Source organism: Lutjanus erythropterus, chromosome 10 (assembly GCF_056507025.1).
Source record: "Lutjanus erythropterus isolate fLutEry1 chromosome 10, fLutEry1.hap2, whole genome shotgun sequence".
Taxonomy (NCBI): Eukaryota; Metazoa; Chordata; class Actinopteri; order Lutjaniformes; family Lutjanidae; genus Lutjanus; species Lutjanus erythropterus.
Window position 1 is genome coordinate 29,561,798 of NC_139326.1, and position 21,912 is coordinate 29,583,709.

The window sequence follows — 21,912 nt, forward strand, 5'->3', positions numbered from 1 at the left end:
AACTTCTCTTTTATGCACTGTAGTGTCACCAAAATCACTGCAGCCATCAACTGGATGCTGCTGATCATACTACAACACTTGGTTTGATATTAAAAACATTTTTTCATAATTTTAAGAAATTTTATTATTAATAATATTTAATAACTTCTCTTTTATGTACTGTAGTGTCACCAAAATCACTGCAGCCATCAGGTGGCTGCTGCTGATCATACTACAATACTTGGTTTGATATTTTTTTAAAAATCATAATTTTATTGAATTTTTATTAATAATAAAATTTAATAACTTCTCTTTTATGCACTGTAGTGTCACCAAATTTACTGCAGCCATCAACTGGATGCTGCTGATCATACTACAACACTTGGTTTGATATGAAAAACATTTTTTCATAATTTTAAGAAATTTTATTAATAATAATATTTAATAACTTCTCTTTTATGCACTGTAGTGTCACCAAAATCACTGCAGCCATCAACTGGATGCTGCTGATCATACTACAACACTTGGTTTGATATTAAAAACATTTTTTCATAATTTTAAGAAATTTTATTATTAATAATATTTAATAACTTCTCTTTTATGTACTGTAGTGTCACCAAAATCACTGCAGCCATCAACTGGATGCTGCTGATCATACTACAACTCTTGGTTTGATATAAAATATTATATTATATATTATATAAATGAAGTTATTAACTTTACCGAACTACAACCACAAGGGGTCAGGACATGCACATAAATAAACTTTAACATGCACTGACTTCAACAAATTGTAGGTCACGTGACCGGGTAGTTAAAGTTTACGCTATTCACAGCAGTATGACAGTGATGCCGGCTACATCAAGTTAGGAAGCACGGGACATTAAATAATCAGGCCGTAACATAAAGATAACAATTAGTAGCATATAAACAGGATTCAACTCTGCTCGTTGCCCCAGAGGAGCTCCTTATAAGGTAATAGCCTGCTAATTATTATTAATCTACAGACTGCAGTATTAGCTATTTTAGCTAACTTAGCGCCATGAATTATGTCATCTGTGATAATTTACATTGTCACCAACGCACACTGTTGCAACAAACAAAGATGACAGAACTGAGAAGTCGAGTGAGGGTAATGAACTGCGTGCGCACTAAGTCTGTTAGGCAGAGTAGGGTGGCTGCGCTCCGCTAGCAGTGGATTTTATACACGCATGGTCTTTAGTAGGATGCAGTTTGTCCTGCTGTTGAATTACATTAAAGGGCTTACTGAAAGGCCTATCTTATAATTATTATATTATATTATTTTGTCCAACCCATTAATTTCAGTGAGGGTGTGCAAAAGAACACCTCTCTGTGTAATGAAATAGATTACTGGTACTGCAACTATGTTTGCATCCTTGCATCCATCCTTTTTTTTTTTTTTTTTTTTTAACAAAAACTGAGAATTATAAGCTTCATGACTGGAGAAAATATTGCACTGCTGTAACTTATAGAGTGAGTATATTTCCACATGCAGTAAAACATAAGATATTATTTTCTACAGTAATTGAAATAGACACATTCACCACAGTTACAGTAAATAGTACCCCTTTTCTAACTAATAGACATGCAGATCTTAAGCATTTTGCCCATGTGAAAGTTGTATAGTGAAGTCTCATACAAAATTCAGTGTCTGATTCAATAAGAAAGGTGTATCAGCAGGAGCAGGAAGTGGTGTGCTGTGTGATTTAGCTAACAAAGGTCAAAAAGATGAAGAAAGAAAAGAGTGATTCTGAGTTCTGACTGAGTGGTAATGGTAGAGGTGTCAGGGTAGAGAAAAATGAGGAATCCTGTAAAGTTAAGTTTCTGATAGGAAAATATATTTCTTACAGGAAGTGTGGGGGGAACAACATGTGTCCCAGTGAGCAACAGTGGAAAGTGGCAGGATTGTGTTTTTTGATCTACAAAGCCTTCTCAGCGCTGATCTCTGAGATGAATGGTAGGCTTCTGACAATTTACCACCTTTAAAGTAAACTGTGTCCTGTGCCTTAGATTTAATTTGATTTTTATTTTGACAGTGGTGACCATCTTTCTGCTGCTGTTTGTTCAGTGCTTTCCAGTCACATCATCAAGTCAAGGTGCGTTTTCTCTTGTTTACACCATTATCATGATTTTTCAAGAAGGTTTGCACAAGATATTTCATAGCTGTATTGTTACTGTTTGATGTTACAGGTGGAAACAGGCCTGTGCGTCTGTTTTTCTGCACGACTCCAGGATGTGCCTCAAGCGTGACCAACATATTTTGCAACGATAAGTTACTCTTTGACGGCACTCGCATTACAGATTGCACAGGCCTTCCACCACCCAATACTGTCTGCCAGCATGATGGTCACGCATTCATTTGCATTGATGGAGAAGGATCCTGTGAGTTTGAAGGGAATGATGGCCATATTGACGCGGATAAATGTACAGGTATTTACTTTTATTTTCTAAAGCCTGTTTCTACACTGGTCATAAGAGTCCACTCTTCGTACTGATGTCCATACGCACATTTATTTGTGAAGATGTATCATGGAACACCGTGAAAACTAGAAATAAACAGAAAATAGTTTCAAGCACAAACCTCAAAATAATAACAAACATACATTCTGTCTCATTTCCCTACAAACCCGAGTAACACAGCATTAAAAACAGGGTCATTTATCATAATAATTACCGTGTTCACCTGGTAGACCAGCTGTAGGATCAAGGGAGAGAGCGTAAACGTCCGCTGTCCATGCTCGGCATTTTTAGTCTCTTTTTTTTTGTTTTTTGCCCGGCCTTTTTCTCCTGCTAAACTTCCGGGTCATTGTCACGTGATTCACAAAGAAAATACATTTGACATTGTATATTCAAGGAGACAACATAATAATAACTCAAGCTCTTAATCTATCCCAAATGACAGCAAATAAAATATTCTATAACAGCATGAGAAACTATTTAACCTCAAAGAGGGGCTTCTGATGTTGTCATGGCAACATGCAAACAATGCCGTCATCAGCGCCAGCTACAAAGCCCTCAGTGTATTATGCATAGTGATGCTCTTGCAACCCTTCACAACATTGCTAAAACATTTTCCTGTGATGGTCCTGAAAACAACACAGATTTAGTGATTTACATGCATGTTAGCATCCCTGTTCTGATGGGTTTTTGTTTTTGATTTTTTTTTATGTGTAAATTGTCTTTAGAGACCTGCGTAAGCCCTTATTAACCCAAAGTTTCAAAAAACCAAACATCTACCTTTGTACTCTGACTCAGATGAGGATTCTGTGTGTCCAGGTTTTTGTTCACTGTCTGCCATGTGAAGCTGATTAACAATGTTAAGATGATGTATACACTGTTGGTAAGACAGAGAGGCCAAATCAAATCAATCAGGTCCAGGCATACAGTTCTCTATTTCACTGGGAGTGATGCTGAAGTGCCATAATGCCAAAGTAGAAAGTTGTTTTTTTTTAATATAGGCAAATAATGCACATACCATTTACAACAATATGAAGACGTTACGATAATAGTAAGTAAATAAATGAAATAAATGAAAATACAGACAATTAGATAAAAATAGAAGAAACGTGTAAAATAAAGTTGAAAGAACCCCTTCAGTAATTTAAATGATTAGATTTACTGTACCAATAAAAGTAGAAACTGAAATATTTATAAATGACACCTAGAGCATAGGATATTTAGTTTTATGTGGTCCCACTCTTAACTAGGACAAATCTTTTTCCATTTCATATTATATTGGTCTACTTTATTTTATTTATCTAAATGAATCTGTCTTTGCAGTATATTTTTTAAAGAAACTGACAACATCCTTCCTATTCTTCCTCATTACAGAACATGTTAACTTGTTTTTAGTGGCAGTAATTTTGTAGAATATCTTCAACTAAAATAATCTGGAAACACTGGAAATAAGCAATTGTGTAAATGTTAGCACATAATAACTGAGTCGAATTGACTAAAATGCAGCACAGACTTAACTTTATGTCACTTTATTCTCTACAAGTCAGTGCACATATTCTGCTGCGGTCCTCAGCTCACTCTGCATTGGCTTGTTAGGACTCTGACTCATCCAGCCTAGGGCACTGTTTTCTTAACAATTTTAATTCAACACCCATTTCATTTTAGCCATTGAATCTCTCTGTTGTTAATTTTTTTCTGACTGAATTATTGTTAGATTCTAGACTAGACTAGAATATTTATTCACATTGAAATAGTTCTGTTCATTATATACTGTGGATCGACTGAAATGTTTATACTGATGACAAACCCAGCACATTTCCTTAAATAGTCACACTGTATACAGTTAAAATATTTTTTCTGATTTTATTCTATTTAATAACATGCTATAACACCTATCACTTATCTCTTCTAGACCACAGCAACATTTGTGCTTTTATCAATGGTAAGCTTTTCCTGCAGATATACATTTTATATCATTCTGCTCATTGTTGTGATTTAACTATTAACTAGAAGAATCTTTCATCTAGCTACCGCATCATCACCAGTCACTGCAGACGACCACATAGGATACATCGTTGTAGGAGTCTGTAAGTTTGCAACACCAGTAAATCTGATACTTTGTCTGCTCCTGCCTTGTTTCTTTTGCTTTGGGTTAAGCAGTGGTGGAATGTAACTAAGTACATTTACTCAAGTACTGTACTTCAGTACACATTGCAGCTGCTTGTGCTTTACTTGAGTATTTCCTTCTCTTGCTACCTCATATGTTTTATGCCACAACGATTATTTGACAGCTTCAGTTAATTCAGAATTTAAGATTGTAAACAGAGAACAAGTCAATAAAATAATGCTTTTTGCTACTAACTCATTTTGCTTTTACTGTCAACCTTTGTCTTCCTGCTTTCGCTCAGGACTGCAATGTTTGTCTTTCAAATACTGACAACCAGGTGAGATCAACATTTTATGATGTTTTGCATTTACTGTGTTTTGGTACAATTATATTAGATCTCCATCTCTTGATTCCATAGGTGGTGTACTACTACTACTACTACTTATAGGATTATATCTGTGGTTTTGGAACAAGAGACGAAACAAAGCAACATCAGGTAAACAAAATATATTATTGCTATATGCAAAGTTCCTTTATTCATATGTTTAGCTATAGATCTTTTTCATGGCAGCCATATTGATATGAACTAGTAGGGTAAACATGTTTTACCAGTGATAATGATTTAGGTCCCATTCCATGTAGTGTAACAGAGCATTTGAGCCAACATGCACAACAGCACCACTCTGACTCTGTTTGACCTGCAACAGGCCCTTAATTAGTAGGGGAGACTGGGGATGGTGGAACACTAATGAAGCTCAGCATAAGTTCAATCAGGAAGACCTATTACGCTGCCTTCATTCATAAATTTCCTTTACTCCGTCTCTCTCCTCCTATTCCCTCTAATCAGCTGTTTGTCGGCGTTCACCTTCATCTTTACTATCCAATCAGATTTTGCCACGGTCGCGGTAGCCAGTCAGTTTGCTGCTGCCAAACTTTAAATTGCCTCTGTCTTTGCTCCATCAGATGTGATTCAGTCAGTCGCGCGACCCTCCTCCACCCCTCTCTCCTCCAGTCATCGGACCCAGGTAGCAGAAGATGTTCACCTCGATCCTCCTCAGCGCCCTCTCCTCCAGCCTTCAGGTCCAGGCAGCAGGAGTCCGGAGCCACAAGATGTTCACCTCGATCCTCCCCAGCGCCCTCTCCTCCAGTCTTCAGGTCCAGGCAGCATGAGTCTGGAGCCACTCACCTCACCAGTCTCTGCTTTGCACCTCATCACCACCACCAGTGTCTAGACCGCGGGGGGTTCTATTCACTACAGCTTCATCACCCCCATTTATATATGTGCTTATTGTTTCAGCTCAATGTGGGGTTTAATCGCCAAAGACTGTTCATGTTTCATATCTCATGCATGTGCCAATAAAACATTTTCTTTTACTCTTAGTCTCTCTTGATTGAATTTGTGTTTCTCAGAGAGTATTTGGACTAGACCAACTAAATCTGTTCAGCATGAAGACTGGAACAATTTGCAATGCAACAACCTCCTATTTAACAAGTATGCATTGCACAAAACTGCAATAATGACTAGTTTATGTTGCAAAAATACTGTTGTATGGTCTATTTTGATATGGCCGCTTGGCTTGGCTTAGGTAAGCTTAGCTTAGCTATTAGTAATGACAAAACACCATGTGCAAGCAAGACACAATGACCTTGAGACATGCTAAGGTATGAAAACAATGATTCAAACTCAGTAAATTTAGATTAATTCATACAAAAAGTCGTGACAGCATGACCAAAATACAGATCATGAAAAATTACTTCCAAAAGTTTTTTCTCTCAAGAAATGCAGCAGCAGATGTTGAATGTGTTGTCTCTCATCCTGGTGGAGAGATGGTCTAACTGAGCATGTGCACCATGAGTACCATCACTTAAGCATGTTACTGCTTTGAGAAGTGGCACTTGTTGTAACCATCCCCATTTGATGTTAAAACAGCAGCTGTGGAAAAAGGTCTGTTTTACCAACATGTCCTCATGTTTTATATGAATGTGTTTCAGCGCCCTCACTGTGACTGAACCCCCGAAAGAGATACAAAACCCAGAAGAACTGAGAGGAGCAGTGTTGGACAAAGGGGCAGTATATACATTATGTGGCATTTTTCACCCCAAAGAAAATAATCCAACATTAAAAGCCTACCTGGAATTATTTCTCTTTTTCTAATTATAATAACATGAGATTTAATTTTGTTTTTTCCTGCCACCACTATTACCGAGCTTTGTTTGAATGAAAGAAGGAGAGCTTGCTTGCACCTGTTACAGAGCACATCTGGATGATGTATTTCAGCTTTTACATCAATCCTAGTTGAGAGCATGACTGTGATTGGTTTATTTCTGTGAGGAACACAGCATAAATGCTTCACGCAAATGTTGTGGGCTTTTGCTGGCATCACTGACATACACTGATATTCCAGAGCTGTCCTCTTTTTTCAAACTATTGGAGAAGAATTTTTCATGTAACATATTATATGTTTGTATAGAAATGTTTATTTAGATCCCTAACGTTTGGTTTTTCTTCTCATTATAAAATACAGGAGGGTAAGTTCTCTAAAATGTTTTTTTTATATATATATATTTTTTTTTCTTGATTAGTTCAACTAGAACAGAAACTCACTTACTCTTTGGTCACCGTCAATTATAGAAAAAGACCATCTGTTGATACACCAGTTGATTTGCTGAAAAAGGTCATGGTCATCAACCCCCCTAGTTTTTTTTATTTTTTTTTTATTATTATTTAATTTTCTCCTTTTAAAGTGTTAATTCTGCTTTTATTGTACTGTTAATGATTATAAATTGTAATAAATTTGTCAAAAGTGTGAAGTTTCTTTTTCAATACCACATTTATTGAAATGCCACTATTTGATCGGACTGAAGCTTCCAAGTCCTGATTCAATACCTCACGTCACCTCAGTCCTTATTGTCCTGCCTGAAATTTACAGCAATAGCAACTGTATGTGTACTGTGTGTGCATGTTGTTAATGAAAAAAAAGTATTTAGTGTGCCAGTAACTGTTTTTTGTTAGCAAGCCAAATTTTGAAGCAGGTTAAAAGATGTTGCTGGGTTAACCTGTAAAAGTGACACATCTTAAGTTACCTTACCTTTAAACAACCTTTAACCTTTGAACATAGACAAGGAGACAAAAAATAAGAAAACTGAGAGAGGTTCCAAAATCCAAAAAAGAAAACTTTTATTTTATTATTGTACAAGCCTCCACTACAATTTAGTGTATATCATGATCACAGTGATGCCAAAACTCTTGTATGCATGCAGCCAGGAATTAAGGTGAATTTCAAGTTTAAATGATTTTTAAGCTACACTCAATCGACAGATATAACAGAAATATTACTGTCACACTAATTTTAGGTAATGAAGTCGAATATTCTTTTGCTGTTGCTGAATAAACTGGTCTTTTGTCCTGCAGAGGGCATGTTTGAGTCGCTCTGTGTCCAGTGGTGCACTGAATGACATGGTTGTATGTAAAGAGGCAGGGCAGGGACACAGAGACACACGGGGCTTCTTGCTGCTCTCAGTTGGAGGGTTGACACTTCAGTTGTACACAGTGATCCCGTAGTGGAAATACACACTGCACACATTTCTCTGAACCGTCTGTATAAATCTACTGGGGGATCGACTGCTTGAGGAAAAGGGCTTTCTCTCTGTGAGGACTGCAGCAGCCAATCTGAGGAGGAAAACATTATTTCTACACGACCACTCAGAAGAAGACGATTGGCTGGTAAGGTTTCTGTCAATTTGATGTGTCTAACACTATATATATATATCGTTGAGATTTATTTATTGGGTGAAAATATATAGATTTGAGGTTATCTCTGCTGACACAGATGATTTCCGTCCATACATCATGGTTCAAAGTGTCAGCTTCCAGTTGCGACAGGTGAAAAACCGCAGGTGCGCTTCAGCTGTTTCTGCGCGGATACAAAGGTGTCAGGAGATCATAAGGTTTTCTTAATTCCTCATGATTTAAATGACAAAACATAGGCGAAGGTGTTAAATAAATTGAAATTGAGTTTGAGGAGATGTCTCTTTCTGAAGTGTAAAAAAAACACTTGTAAAGTGTAGCTGCAGTAAAGTCACCACTGTTTGCTGTACCAACATGTACTGTCTGCTGCTGTTTCATTTTAACAAGGAAGTTTGCTGTTTATGTGTCTGCAACTCTGTCTTGTCCTATTAGTGAAAAACTGGAAGTCTGTGTACTTTGATGGGAAATGAGGCAAACATGATTTAGGTTGTGTAACACATTAAGGTTCTCAAACATTTTCCCGACAAGAACACCTACACTGACACAAATTAGACCACGGACCCTTGTTAGATTTTGTCCCAGGGTCCCTCATCTGATAGGATTTCTGATTTTAGATGTCTTATTACAGAAAGTGTTTTTTTTTCCTCTGTCATTTTAATACAGCTGTGGTGCTTTGAGCAACAATTCTAATTTTGTCTCATATCTGTTGCTGTTCAGTTCGTAGTTGAGCTTTAAGTTGAGATTCTAATGTTAAGAATCTTTTTATTTTGTATATAATCATTACTTATAAAGCACCTGGACTACAGTTGGTTTAGTTGTAACATTAAGGCAGTAATTACAGTGTTTATACAGATTACAGTGGTGCTAATTCCCTTGTTTCTTAAATCAGTACAGATGTATAAAAACCCATGACCGAATAGTCATACACACAGTTTGTCATTGACTTGCTTCTGGATGGAAATACAGTGAAAATAAATGATTCTTCCTTTTGCTCGGGACCCCCTGGGGCCCCCTCAAGGACCCCTGCAGAGCCACTGCATTAGGTGACAGAGGAAGAAAGTCGCTGGTTCAGTGGAATAATTCTAATGTTATGATCTCTTCATGTCTAGATATCACATGTTAACACCTGTCAAAAACTGGCTCAGTCTAATCCTTTTCTGAGCCAAGTCACTGAGAAACTACCACATGTGTGCAGTAAACAGCTGCTGAATCCCTTTAGCATAACATGCACTGTATTTTAAATAGATTAGCCTATCTGTGTACATTATTTGAAGCTTCACTATACCAGCCTTTCATTTACTGGCGGGTGCCTCTGAACCTATCACATTATCACTGCTCTTTACAGTGAAGTGCTACATTTCTCCTCCTGGAAATTGGCAGCCAGGCTGCAAAATAGCTTCACCGGTCCAAAGAAAAAACAGAGATAACTGGTTATCTTGGATGCTGTGCTGGAAGATTGAGAGCTTCCCGAGGAGACTTGCTGGTTATCATTCAGTGTAGAGCTGGGCAATATATCAATATTATATCGATAATGTGATGTAAGACTTTAGATTTTAGATATTAGATTTTAGATATCTTTGTATTGTATTGATATTTATCATATATTGCTGCAGAGCCTAAAAATATTGTGATATAATTGGAAGTCATATTGCTCAACCCTAATTCAGTGGCAGTTTAATTATTGAGCTGAGAGTTTTACTTTGTCATAATGAAAGTTGAAATGTGTGGGCATGCTATGATGTCTGTTGTGAGATACAGTATTGAGAAACTTGTCTGAGTAATATTTCCCTTCAGAAATGAGGTGTATTGATCATGTCCTGGGTCTGATTTTACCCTGTGAACTTTTGCTTTGCAAGGTGACTAATAAGGCAACTTATGGTAAAATATCTTGTGACTGTTCCTTGAAATATTACAATATTACATAGCTGGATTATAGTGTGACTGATAGTAATGACTGGAGAAAATGAATAATCATGCAAATCAAATTGATTGCTTCAGGACAACGACAAGGTGTTACACAGGACTATGAGCCTGTGGTTTCATCCATAAACTTCCTGCTTGGTCCTCATTTGACTGGGAGGCAGTGGAATTGGTCCGGCTCTGGCCAGGTTGGCCAGCTTGCCGCAGAGGATGTTTGAAAGGGAAAACAGCTCATGCAAATCCCCCCACTTTCTCCTTGGGACTAACACCTGAGCTCCTGCCTGCCTGTGCTGTGCTGCCTGCTGCCCTTGCGCTGATATGTTGCTTGTCAGAGTGAGCAGCATCTGCACATTATGTAATATTTTCCATCTGAGTAGCTGCAGAAATGCCACATCACTGCAGAGCCAAAAACTTGTCAACACAAATCATATTTATTCTCAGCTCCTCTGGAGATTTTGCTGTGGTGAATCAGATTCCCTCTTAAATTAGTGATTAAATAGTGATAACGACTGTAACCGTAAGCCTTAATCAAGGTTTGGGAGGTTTACTCTAAAGCTGTATTCAGTGACAATTACTACAATGTTGTCAGTTACCTAATCCAATTATAAGGATATTAAAGTAATATGACTAGATTTCTTTTTGTTACCTTTACCTCACTACCAAATACGGTGAGATTATTTAGCCTAATATGCTTTATGTTTGTTGTAATGTTTATTAATTGTTTGTCCAACTGCTCTTTCCTTTGTTACATGCAAATGCACATTTAGATTAATAGCACAGTTTTGTGCATTTATATGTACTTTGTTCCATATTCTATTCACACTCAGCATAGCTAACGTAAGCAGTTGTCTGTGTAGCTATCATTAGCGGTTGTTCTGTTTAGCTATCATTAGTAGTTGTTCTGTGTCGCTAACATTAGCGGTTGTTCAGTGAAGCTAATGTAAGCAGTTGGTCTGCGTAGCTATCATTAGCGGTTGGTCTGTTTAGCTAACATTAGTAGTTGTTCTGTGTCGCTAACATTAGCGGTTGTTCAGTGTAGCTAATGTAAGCAGTTGGTCTGTGTAGCTATCGTAGCTATTGGTTCTACCTGTAAATGCCTCTTTAAATTAAATGTCAGGTCCTTGGATGATGACAGTATTGTGACTGAAACTGAATAGACTACAGTTACCTTTTTTTTGTATCCTAATTACGTAATCCCATTACATGTAATCCATTACTTCCCAAGTCGGACAATAATTAATAACACTGATTTAAAGCCGAGGGCCTCCTTTTTAAGCCAACATTAGCATATCTTCTTCCTGCTATATGAGCTTCCTTTGAACAGTAGCACAGCAATTAACAGCTATAGAGTTTTTAGTCCAGTCTTGTGATTTGGGGTCAAAGATCACTCTGTGTACTGTGCTCATACTGCACCATGGGATCCCAGTTGTGATAGGACCAAAATAACAGGCATATGAGGCTCATTAAGACAGTTACATAAGTCAGTGCTTTGAGCTCCCTCTGTCATTCTAGATAATGGTCTGACTGGCCCATGTGCCTTGTGTCCGCACACAGGGGTGTGGCCCCATGTTGGGTCTGGTTACATTCAAGATGCTGTGATAAAAGATGCCTCACTGTGTTGTGATAATGAAATCCGGCACCTTGTAATGTTTGTGTGTGTTTAGTGTGACCTCTCTTCCTCCTACGCCCACTCTAATTCTTCTCTCAGAGGATTCGCTCTCACTCACGTCTTCTGTGTTATATTCTCGGTCGAAGTGCTAATGTGCCACGTCCCAGATGCAATGAGATGAAAGCATGACAAGAGTGTTTGATTTCTCATAAGAGATTTTCATCTCAGGCAATTCAGCACTATGTCATTCTTTACAGTTGTAGCGACAAGGGTTGCAAATGTTGTGCAGTTTCCTTAACTGATTAAAACCCACATGAACAATCAATAATCAAGATATAAAAAACATGTCTTTTACTCAGTTTGAAGGCATATCCATTCATATTGCATGAATATGACTCATGTAAAGGAAATAAGCCAACAAGAGTTTGCTTATGTTATCATGCTGACCCTTATTTCCCTAAAATTAAAATTGAATCCATTTTTTTTAGTTGCTTCCCCAGTTATTGTTAGTGATTGATAATAATAATTGTGGGGTGGGGGCATGGACTTTTTTCAGCCTCTAAAGGGGTGCATGCCAGAAAAAGTTTGGGATTTACTGCATTAATTTTACAAAGCACAAACAATTTAAACGGACAGGATAATAAAACAATCTTCTGCTCTGGTCTGCTTGTCCTTACTCAACAGATGTCTCCGCTAGTACAGGGCAGACCAAACCAAACCAGGCAAACCTGGCAAATGGCACAGAAAAAACACAAATTATTTTTTAAACCATTTAAATGATTCATTATTAACCATTAACATCCATTGCTGCCTTTAACCAGATCCCTTTACTTTATTTTCAGTGAAGCAGCAGAGCGAGTGCATTTGATTGTAGGATGAGATTTAATTTTATTTTTGTTTTGTGTCCATGTAGCTTGAAAGGGTCTACTGTCCACAGGGTTGGTGGTTTGTTGTCCAACTCATCCTGTCCACATATTGAAGTGTCTTTGGGCACTGAACGCACAGGCGAGTATATTCCTAATTGCCGTTTCAAAGCCTGGATAAAATGGTGAGGGGTGCGTCAGGAAGGGCATCTGGCGTAAAAAGCCTATACCAAATCAAATATGCAGATCATAAAATCAGATTCTCATGCCGTGTGGACAGATGATCTGGTGTGGTGACCCCTAATGGGGAGAAGCTGAAATAATAAGAAGATATAGCTTGAAATCAGCATATAAAAGCATTGTGGGTTTTATTGAAGTTATTGTAGTTATCGTTATTGTTAGTTTACTGTGATTTCATTGAACCTGTTGCAGTTGTTCACTCTCAGGTTTGCAGTTACTGATAGTTGTGTTATGTTGCTCTGCCTTTTCCCTGTATGACTGGTCTTCAGGGGTTGCAACTAATGATTACTTTTTTCAATTGATTAATCTCATACTGTTCAATTTCTAAATCAGTCACTAAGCTCATCAAATGTCAAACCAGCAGCCAAAAACTAATTATTTCAGACTAATCAAATAAAAAAGTGAGCAACTCTTTATTATGATTGTGAAAATCATAGGTACTGATATCATTGGTTGTAAATGTTAAGACTATATAAATCTATCTCATTTTTATCATATTAAAGAACTGCCTCTATATATGATTATCATCGGTTTTAGTAATAACTTAATAATTAACGACTAGCTCTGAAAGCAGTCAAGTGTACATGTATTATACAGTTTATTTTCAAGAATTATGTTATTAAGCAATATTGTCAAATAAACAAGAAATGTTTCACTTTGTGTAGCCTACAAGCAAGATTTCAAAAGCAAAATTTAATTTTGTTCCAAAAAGATTTTTTTCAAGGCTAGAGTGTCACTGCAACTCTACTGATATGGTGGTAGTCTATATGATACTGAGATGCTACAGCAGCTTCAGTCTGTGGATAACAAAATAGTAGTCTGGGACATGTAGTTTATGGACACTATGCTTTTGTAATGCATCATTACACAAATTATATTCTTAACAAGTGCATGCAGGCCACATAAAATGAGGTGCTGGGCCAGATCTGGCCCACAGCCTTGAGTTTGACACCTTTTTTGCTGAAATAATATTGGTTCACTGTGTTGTTACTCACTGGCCAACACATACATATACTAATAAGTCTGGGATAGGCTGGAGTATGCTGATATACTGGCTGTATTGAATTATCAGTCAGATAACATTTCCACATTAAAATGTCTAAAAATGACTAGACCTATGTTATAAGTTTTGTTGAGCTATGTACTTACATTATCCTATTTTTTTCCAGCAATGTTCAAACCCAGAGAAATAAAGCAGTGCTTTTCATTTGTTTGTCTATCAATGGCGTCATTCCCCTTTACCCCCTCTGTTTTGCTATTGTTTCTATTGCTCTTTTATTAATTGCTGTTTACTATACTTTCTGTTTAACAATGGATACAACAACAACCATGATCCCACGCTACTTGACAACATCACCAAACACTGTCTTTTGTTATTGTTCTGATTGAGAGACCACTAGTGGCATTACTAACATAGGCTACTGTGTGTTTAGCTAGCACGTTTGGTGTTTGTACCAGATAAATAAAATGATTCATTGCTCATCAAAATTGGAATTTACTGTCAACAGACTAACAAATAATCTGACTATTTGAATCAATTCGCCAAGCCTCCTCAAAATATTTTAAACAAAGTATCCGAGGCACTTTGTCCATGGCCAGCGGTATGAATCAGAGCACTGCTGAATAAGATGGTGCTGCGTAGCATAAAACCAACACAGGTCAGTGGGCAGTTTGACCCACATGTTCTATTGATCGGACGAGGTTCAGCCTCCACACCTCTGTTCAGTTGTGTTGCACCTCTACCTAAGCTCAGCGTGGGCTGCTCACTCGCTGTTATCTGTTTTATTGTCCTCATTCATCAGCCAGGCTGCACTCATGTCAGCACATACCACATACTACTGATAGCCACCAGGACTTCATGATCGACTGTCTTTTATTATCCGTACTGTGATCAATGTTCATCTTCGACAATGTAAAATTCACATCAATGGAGCAACTATATCACCTTCTTATTTTTTCATTAAATGATTCAGAAGTACAATGTAATAAGTTCAAGTTCATAAAATGACATAACAAAATTGGTGATTCCCATTGGAAGATTTAAAATTAAAATCAACAATGAAAAAAGCTTAAAACAGTTTGAGAGATAGGTGAAATAAAGCATGTAAGTTCTTTTAATTATAAATCCTAAAAAGGCTTGTATGGTAGCTCAGCCTTTGTGGTAGACATAGAGTCCTCCTCCCTACAAATGAGTATCATATAGCTATTATAAACTATTAATGTTTTCAGATTTGCTCATGCTGAAAGTGAATAAATAAAAGGGCACTCTGTTGATTTTGCACATGATGATTGATTTATTAGTCAGAGACAGTACAAACTGAAAACATTTGTGCAATATCTTCTATGGTTATGGAGAATCTATCTCAAGTCTGGGAAAAATAACCCTGATGATGTCATCAGGGCAGTGGTGTACTCAGGCTGTCTGAGGGGCAGGGGCCAAAAAAAATAAAAAGAGCACCAGTATGTGGTGGGGCACCAGGGTGCTGAAAGTCATGAGGTGGGTCACAATGGGTTGTCATTTTTAAAAACTGTTTTCGAGTCGCCCATTGTCCAAGACAAGTTGATAAAGTGCCCTCTAGGGTGCCCTTAGACAAAACCTGATAAAGTACATCACGATAGCCTCAGGGAGAGATAGTTTGAGTTAATTTGTGCATAAATGAACATTCCTGACCATATTTACTGCAATTTCCGTATCACCTTATATTGTCTTGATGTGTTTGAAAATATACTCATGTTAGACATGTTATGAATGAGAAATAAATGCCTTTAGGCTGAGTTAACAGGCCAGCTCATTGTTTTTTATTTCCTCTCACCAGGAAAACAGTACAATACATTTTAGCCTACTTGATAAATGAGACAAAATAAGTGCATTTAGGTTGAGCTAACTGGATCATATTTTCTCCTCTCTTCAGTAAAACAATATACACATTTTAAATGCTTTATAAACAGTGTAGTGCAGATATAAATCTTAAATTTATTTGGCAACCCAAATACAATCTCCTGTGACCCACCTCTGGGTCACGACCCAGTCTTTGAGAATGACTACTCTAGAGGGCATTTCACCATATTCTGCCCACTGGAAAGACACCCTAGAGGGCACTTTATCATGTTAGCAAACAAGACTATCAGGGAGATTGTCTATTTCTATATACTGTTGTTATTGTTAATCCCTGCCACTGTGGTCTAATTCTCCATGAAATTGTTTGAAATGAAATCACTGGAATGCTTTTAAGAGTATTGATACAAACATGTCACATCACCTTATGCACTTTTTGATGATGTGACCTGATGCATATTTGTCGGTTGAAGCTACGTTTCTGCTACACTGACTTCATAAATTCATGCACAGAGACGTGTTAATCTTAGGAAGACTGTCAACAAATGCTAGTGTCACGGTCTGTTAAAAATGCCCTTCAGTTACTTTGCAGCAGGGGAATCTGGATGTAGAATTTCCCAGTACTATCACTTTGATCTTAATGACCTCCAAAAGGGAGACCCCCTCCCACGGCCCTGCAGCAAAATCTGCCAAAGCAGGCCTGCAGCGGTAATTGGCTCGTAATTGTGCTCCTTTGTGTAATGATTGGTTGGTTGGAAGGCTGCAGCCAGAGTGATAGGTTGGCATTCCTGGAGGAATTCAGATAATTCAGAGGTTGTGGCGGTTTTTGTTGTTGTTGATGTTGTTGTTGTTGTTTTGGCCCTGCTGAGGCCCCCACGCTCCTCCACCACTTTCCTGGCCTGCTAATGACGAGGCTTACAGAGGCCCACTTAGGGGACCTAGGGGTGCTAGAGTGAGAGGGTGGAAAGGAGAGATGACAAAATGTGAGGTTTATATGTCAAAGGCTAAACAGCACATATTTGAGAATATATGGAGGCCCTTCATCACTTATGTGAAGGATTTACATTTAAAAGATGATCATGAATGACTATTTTTCTTTTAAATACTTAGGAGGTTTTGCATCTGTTGCAATTAAAATACTTTTTTATTGCAGCTTTTTTCCATGATATTTTTGTTTGTTTTTTCAGAAAGATTCAGGTTTTCTGATTCCAGCTTCTTGAATGTGTATGTTAACTGGTCCTCTGTGACAGTGGGCTGACAGTCTTTGAGTTGTGAATGGGGCGGGACATTTGGGGACATCTTCTTGGGCTTTGGGAGGCACCAACTTCATTTTTCAACATTTTCTGACATTTTGTTGACCGAACACTGGATCAATTGATCGAGAAAATAGTCCACATGATTGACAAAGAAAACAGTTGTTTGTTCCTGTTACAGCCTCCATACAAAAAGAAACTCAGAGCTCAATAGGGGCAGGAGGCTGCAACATATAAATGAGGACGCCACACCAAAAAGGTAACAGTTTACCCACAAGCTTTATTATATAAACCCAAAGTACTGAACAGGAACATGAACATAAACTAAAAGGAAACAAAAGGAGGCTGGAGGCCGCAGCAAATAAGAACAAAAGGAGGGAAGACGCTGGGCCGACTATGCAGTGGGCTGTCGCTCCCAGCGTCTCCCACTAAACTACCTAAAGCAAAAACTAAACCTAAAGTAAACAAAAGAGACGAGTAACTAAACTACCAGCAATCTCCAGCCCAAACTAACACAACAAACTAAAACAACAAAACCCCAGCACCTAAATGTGCATTGAGGTAAAAACATGCTTGGTGAGAGAAAAAAAAAAGGGAGGAAGAAAAAGTCTCCTCACCACCTGTGCTGCTGTCCTCTGTATGCCATGTGCGTCCCCGTCTCTGCACTCCTTGTCCCTCTTATCCCCTCTTCCTCTGTCTACCTGAGTGCTGATTGCACTCAGGTGCGCAGCAGGCAGAGCGAGGAGGGAGACGAGGCTGACAGACAGAGAGAGAGAGAGAGAACAGGCTGCTGCACATTACACCCCCACCCCGAGTCCTATTTACTATTTGTTGCTTTTTTTTGTTTTTATGTGTCAATACAACACTTTTATGGTGTATTTCACGGTGTTTAAATGTAAATAAAAATTTTGTGCAAAGAAATGAGAGGGTGAGACAGGAAGACATGCCACGAGGGTGGATAAATTCAAACAAGTTGGAGGAAATATTTGAAGAATGCAGAAGTTCGACAGCATAAAATTCCTCCTCTTTTTCTTCAGCAGCCTCTGACCTCCAATCAATAAAGACGGGGTGCCCTAATCCCCTCTTACCCCCACAACTGACCACTGCCAAGAATAATAAACAGTTAGTTGTGCCTGCGGTGAAATACATGGGTAATAAAGCTGCCTGTCATTCTCGTGGAGTAGAATAAGAGGACCTTTGGACTCCAGGGAAAGGCTGAGTCAAACTAAACTGGGCTTGACTGGGATGGCCACGTCTCTCTCTTCTTCTCCTCTTTGTGTTATATGATCATGTGACGTTAGGAGCTGAGGCCAGCATGTGTAGATATCACTGGTGGTTGAATATAATAAGGCTGCTGTAATAAGTCCTTGTCTCAGAGAGTGTTGTGGTTGTGTAGTAGTGTATCGCTTCATCAGGACAGCCTCTCCCTGCCTGTGTGTCTGTAGAGAACACCGTCTCTGTTTTCTCTCCATATACTCATCTCTCTGAGACCCCCCACCCCTCCAGCCATTCCTTCACTTGAATCATGTGACTCTCTGGACACAGAGGGTGACCTCCTCCTCACTACTTCTCATGCAGAGTGGAACTAGAGTGAGACACTCTCTGAATTACAAATACAGGCCGAGTCCTGTCCCTGGGTTTCTCAGAAAACAAAATATTCAATCTCTTGCTCTGTGTTGGATTGTGTACTTTACATTATTACGGTGCTTGTTTTCCCTTTTTTGTCCTGCTGGGAAAATTGCTTTACACTTGACATGTGGTCTTGTTGTGCAGAAATCTCAAAGGACGGGCCCATCTAAATATTTAAAACTATCACACCTTTTCTTCTGTATCTCTGTATCTGTCTCCTGTTGTCTTCCTCATCTTTCCGATTCGTTCCCTCCTCCCATTGTAGAGCTCATTTTTCCTGGTCATGTCACATCTGAAAGGTCATAGCGCTGTAGGTGTAGTCCTTCTTTCCCTCCCGCTTATTATTGCTCTTTATTTGCTACTGCCTAAAGGTCAAATACTGTCAATAGTTAAAATATTTATCTAGTTGGTGATAGTTGCCTCGCCACTGGTATAACTCACACCATCTCTTACACACCATTGATCACACTGAAACAAGAAATCAGATTTATGTTATGCTTAGCACACACTGTACACTCTGCACTGTGATGATGGATCAGTGATGCATTTGTGCTATGCTTCTCTCTGCAGCATTAAGTTGTTAAGACATACATCACTATTTTTAGCCAGGCTAGCTCTACAGTACTGGTGTTTTAAGGCTACATTACAGTAAAGTGATGTAGTTTTCTTTAACTGTCATAATATACACATTACTGGCGACTGACCGATATTTACTGATGATTATTTATCAAAACCTTCATTGTGTTAATGGTTTGTGAAAGAACCAATAGTCTTCCAACAATGTTGCTGCATAATTGATAGAGGTATTTGGTCAAAAATACTGTGATTAGATCCAGACAGATATAACAGTCAGACAGTATTATCTGCCTGATATTGGTCTATCACAGCCTTATCAGTATATATTGGTATCAGTGTACATGTTGTCCAGTATGCATGACTTTTTTTAGTGCCCTGATGTCATTTGGGACAAGTATGTCTATTGTTGAATGTCACCATTTGAGATTTTATGGTGTGTTATTTTAGAGAAAATGTGTATATCTAGATAAATATAGCCTAAAAATATTGAGATATTATTTAAGCCTAATACCATCCTACTCTGAGATCAATGCCAACACTGTATCATAGTAAACAGAGGATGTTAGCATTCCTGCCATGCATTAATTATTACACTACATTAGCACGCATGCTAAGTGTACACATGTTAACATGCGTACCATACATAATAAACACTGGAATCACATGCTAAATATTTGGATTGCCTTTTGATTTAGGCAAGAACATAGTCTTTTAATTTGGTCAAGCTTGACTAAATTACTGCTTCAGTAATAAAAGTTGCTGGTTGGTTCATCCAACCAGTCAAAACTCCATATGGGCTGCCAGTGTGGCTACAGATTTTTGGTCTTGTTTAGACATATAGTGTACACACTCACACACACGTCGTTGCCAGCTCTGCAGTGCTGCATAGTGCAGGCAGACACGACTCTGAAGCTGCAGCACGGCTTGTCCCTCAGAGGGATGATGAAAACAAACACACCTCTGGAGGATAGAGTGAAATGTGGAACAGAACGCACCAAAAATCATCCAAAATAAAACCTGCCTGCTGTTTTACAGCTTCACTTGGTGTGGGGGCTCCCCAGGGAGAGAAAAACACAGAGGGTATGAGTACAAGACATGTGGCTAATGTTTACAGGGCGTACAAAAGCTGTGTGTTTGTGTGCAAGTGTACGTGGTGAAACTGTGTGCACTTTTACGGCCTGTTTGCTTTGTGTTTTTTATAATTTTGTTTAGGTGGTTTGTTTGAATTGGGTGGACCCAGAGCAGCACTCATGAATTGGGTGTGTTTTCTGTCCTTATGTCTTTCAGACTGATGAGCAGATATTTCTGTTTGACTCACAAAGACGGTATTAAACTATTCTCTATCCCCCTCACTCTGTCTGCCACCCACCAAGCATCTTCTGTTCCTCTGCCCGTCTCACTGTTTGTCTGTGACTGTGACAAAAACACAGTCATTCTTGAAATATCTACAACAGCCAAGGGATAAATCAGAATGTTTTTGAGGTGGCGAAAGACTAAATATAATTTGTTTGTTATTGTCATTTGTAGGACTGATCATATCAGCCTGAAGGGAGCCTGCACATTAGATGTCGTTTCCCAGCTGCGTGATTCATAACAGAACATGACACATTTCACAGAAGCAACTATTTTACACAGTTGGGATAACTAAGCCAATTATGTAACCACACTGACACACCAAATAGTGAAGTGTTTACACAAGGTGTCAGAAAGATAATGACCACTGCCCCATACACCACATACATTTAGCATACAGTTCTTTTGGTAAATTTGGTCTCTTATTTCATCTTTTATTTTACACTTTCTTTCAGTAATCATGTTGCCTACCACCCTGGAATACTGAGTAGTAAATAAGTAAGTTGTCTGAGTGAAATTTTGCTTGGGTTGAGTTTTTGTGAGCCGTAGTCGAGGATCAGAGCAGTTAAGTTGATGAGGCTGATCCCCTGCAGGCCGAGCTAAGCTGACTCCGCGTGCATCTTCTTGATTGTACCCATCCAAATCCAGATATCAGTCAGGGATTGTGAAGGTCATGAAAAACCCAGCAGTCCAGTCCTCAGTGCTCTGCATTGCTGGCCCGCTATTGATTCTCCATTATGTCTCCGATCTACTGCAGTAATCCAATAGTATCTGGGGACTGAAGCAAACCAGAGTAGAAAGGAACCCACATGTAGTATCTGTGTCCTGTAGCCTCCTTGGATACCTCTCAGCCCTTATCAGATGGCTTGAAAATGGTTGCACTCTAGCGGGGAAATTGATGCTGCACTTTTGTCACATATTGGAAAGAACAAGGGGGCCTCTTTTATAAAAATATTTTTAGATTTGTGATTCAACTTGGTCTTCAGGTCATTGCTGGTGGTGTGCTTTAGTTGATTCATAAAAGAAGAAAGAAAAAGAATAATATTTGTTACTTACGGACGCACCAGCAAAAGTTATTTTAGCTCCTTAAAAAGGTCCACCTACAAAAAGTTATATCAGTCTAAGTGTATGCTTTATCTACAGTATTTTCACTTCTTTGCCATCTGATGGTAAACTACTGTTATAAAAGCGAAATTCCTTACTCCAAACCAACCAAACTCCATACGAACTATCCTTTTAAAACACCAAAAAATGCAAACAAACTAATAGATTGAGGATGGGGTGTGGTATACACATAAATGAGATGATTTTTTGCACATAT

At 38.4% G+C, this 21,912-nt stretch overlaps 2 protein-coding genes across 2 annotated transcripts in view; both read left to right on the forward strand.

Moving 5' to 3' along the window:
- The first annotated feature begins 1,771 nt into the window (after positions 1–1,771).
- Positions 1,772–5,828, forward strand: LOC146320654 (uncharacterized). The gene is made up of 7 exons (XM_084729189.1): positions 1,772–1,788; positions 1,851–1,957; positions 2,037–2,096; positions 2,191–2,430; positions 4,370–4,399; positions 4,485–4,901; positions 4,983–5,828. Exons 1-6 carry the CDS (start codon positions 1,772–1,774, stop codon positions 4,628–4,630), a joined length of 600 nt encoding a protein of 199 aa, XP_084585315.1. The 3' UTR covers positions 4,631–4,901; positions 4,983–5,828.
- Positions 5,829–8,059: 2,231 nt separating this feature from the next.
- Positions 8,060–21,912, forward strand: part of pip5k1bb (phosphatidylinositol-4-phosphate 5-kinase, type I, beta b) — a 46,878-nt gene continuing 33,025 nt past the window's right edge. The window contains exon 1 of the mRNA XM_084728986.1: positions 8,060–8,288. The gene's annotated coding sequence lies outside the window, so the exon portion shown is untranslated. The remainder of the gene's footprint in view (positions 8,289–21,912) is intronic.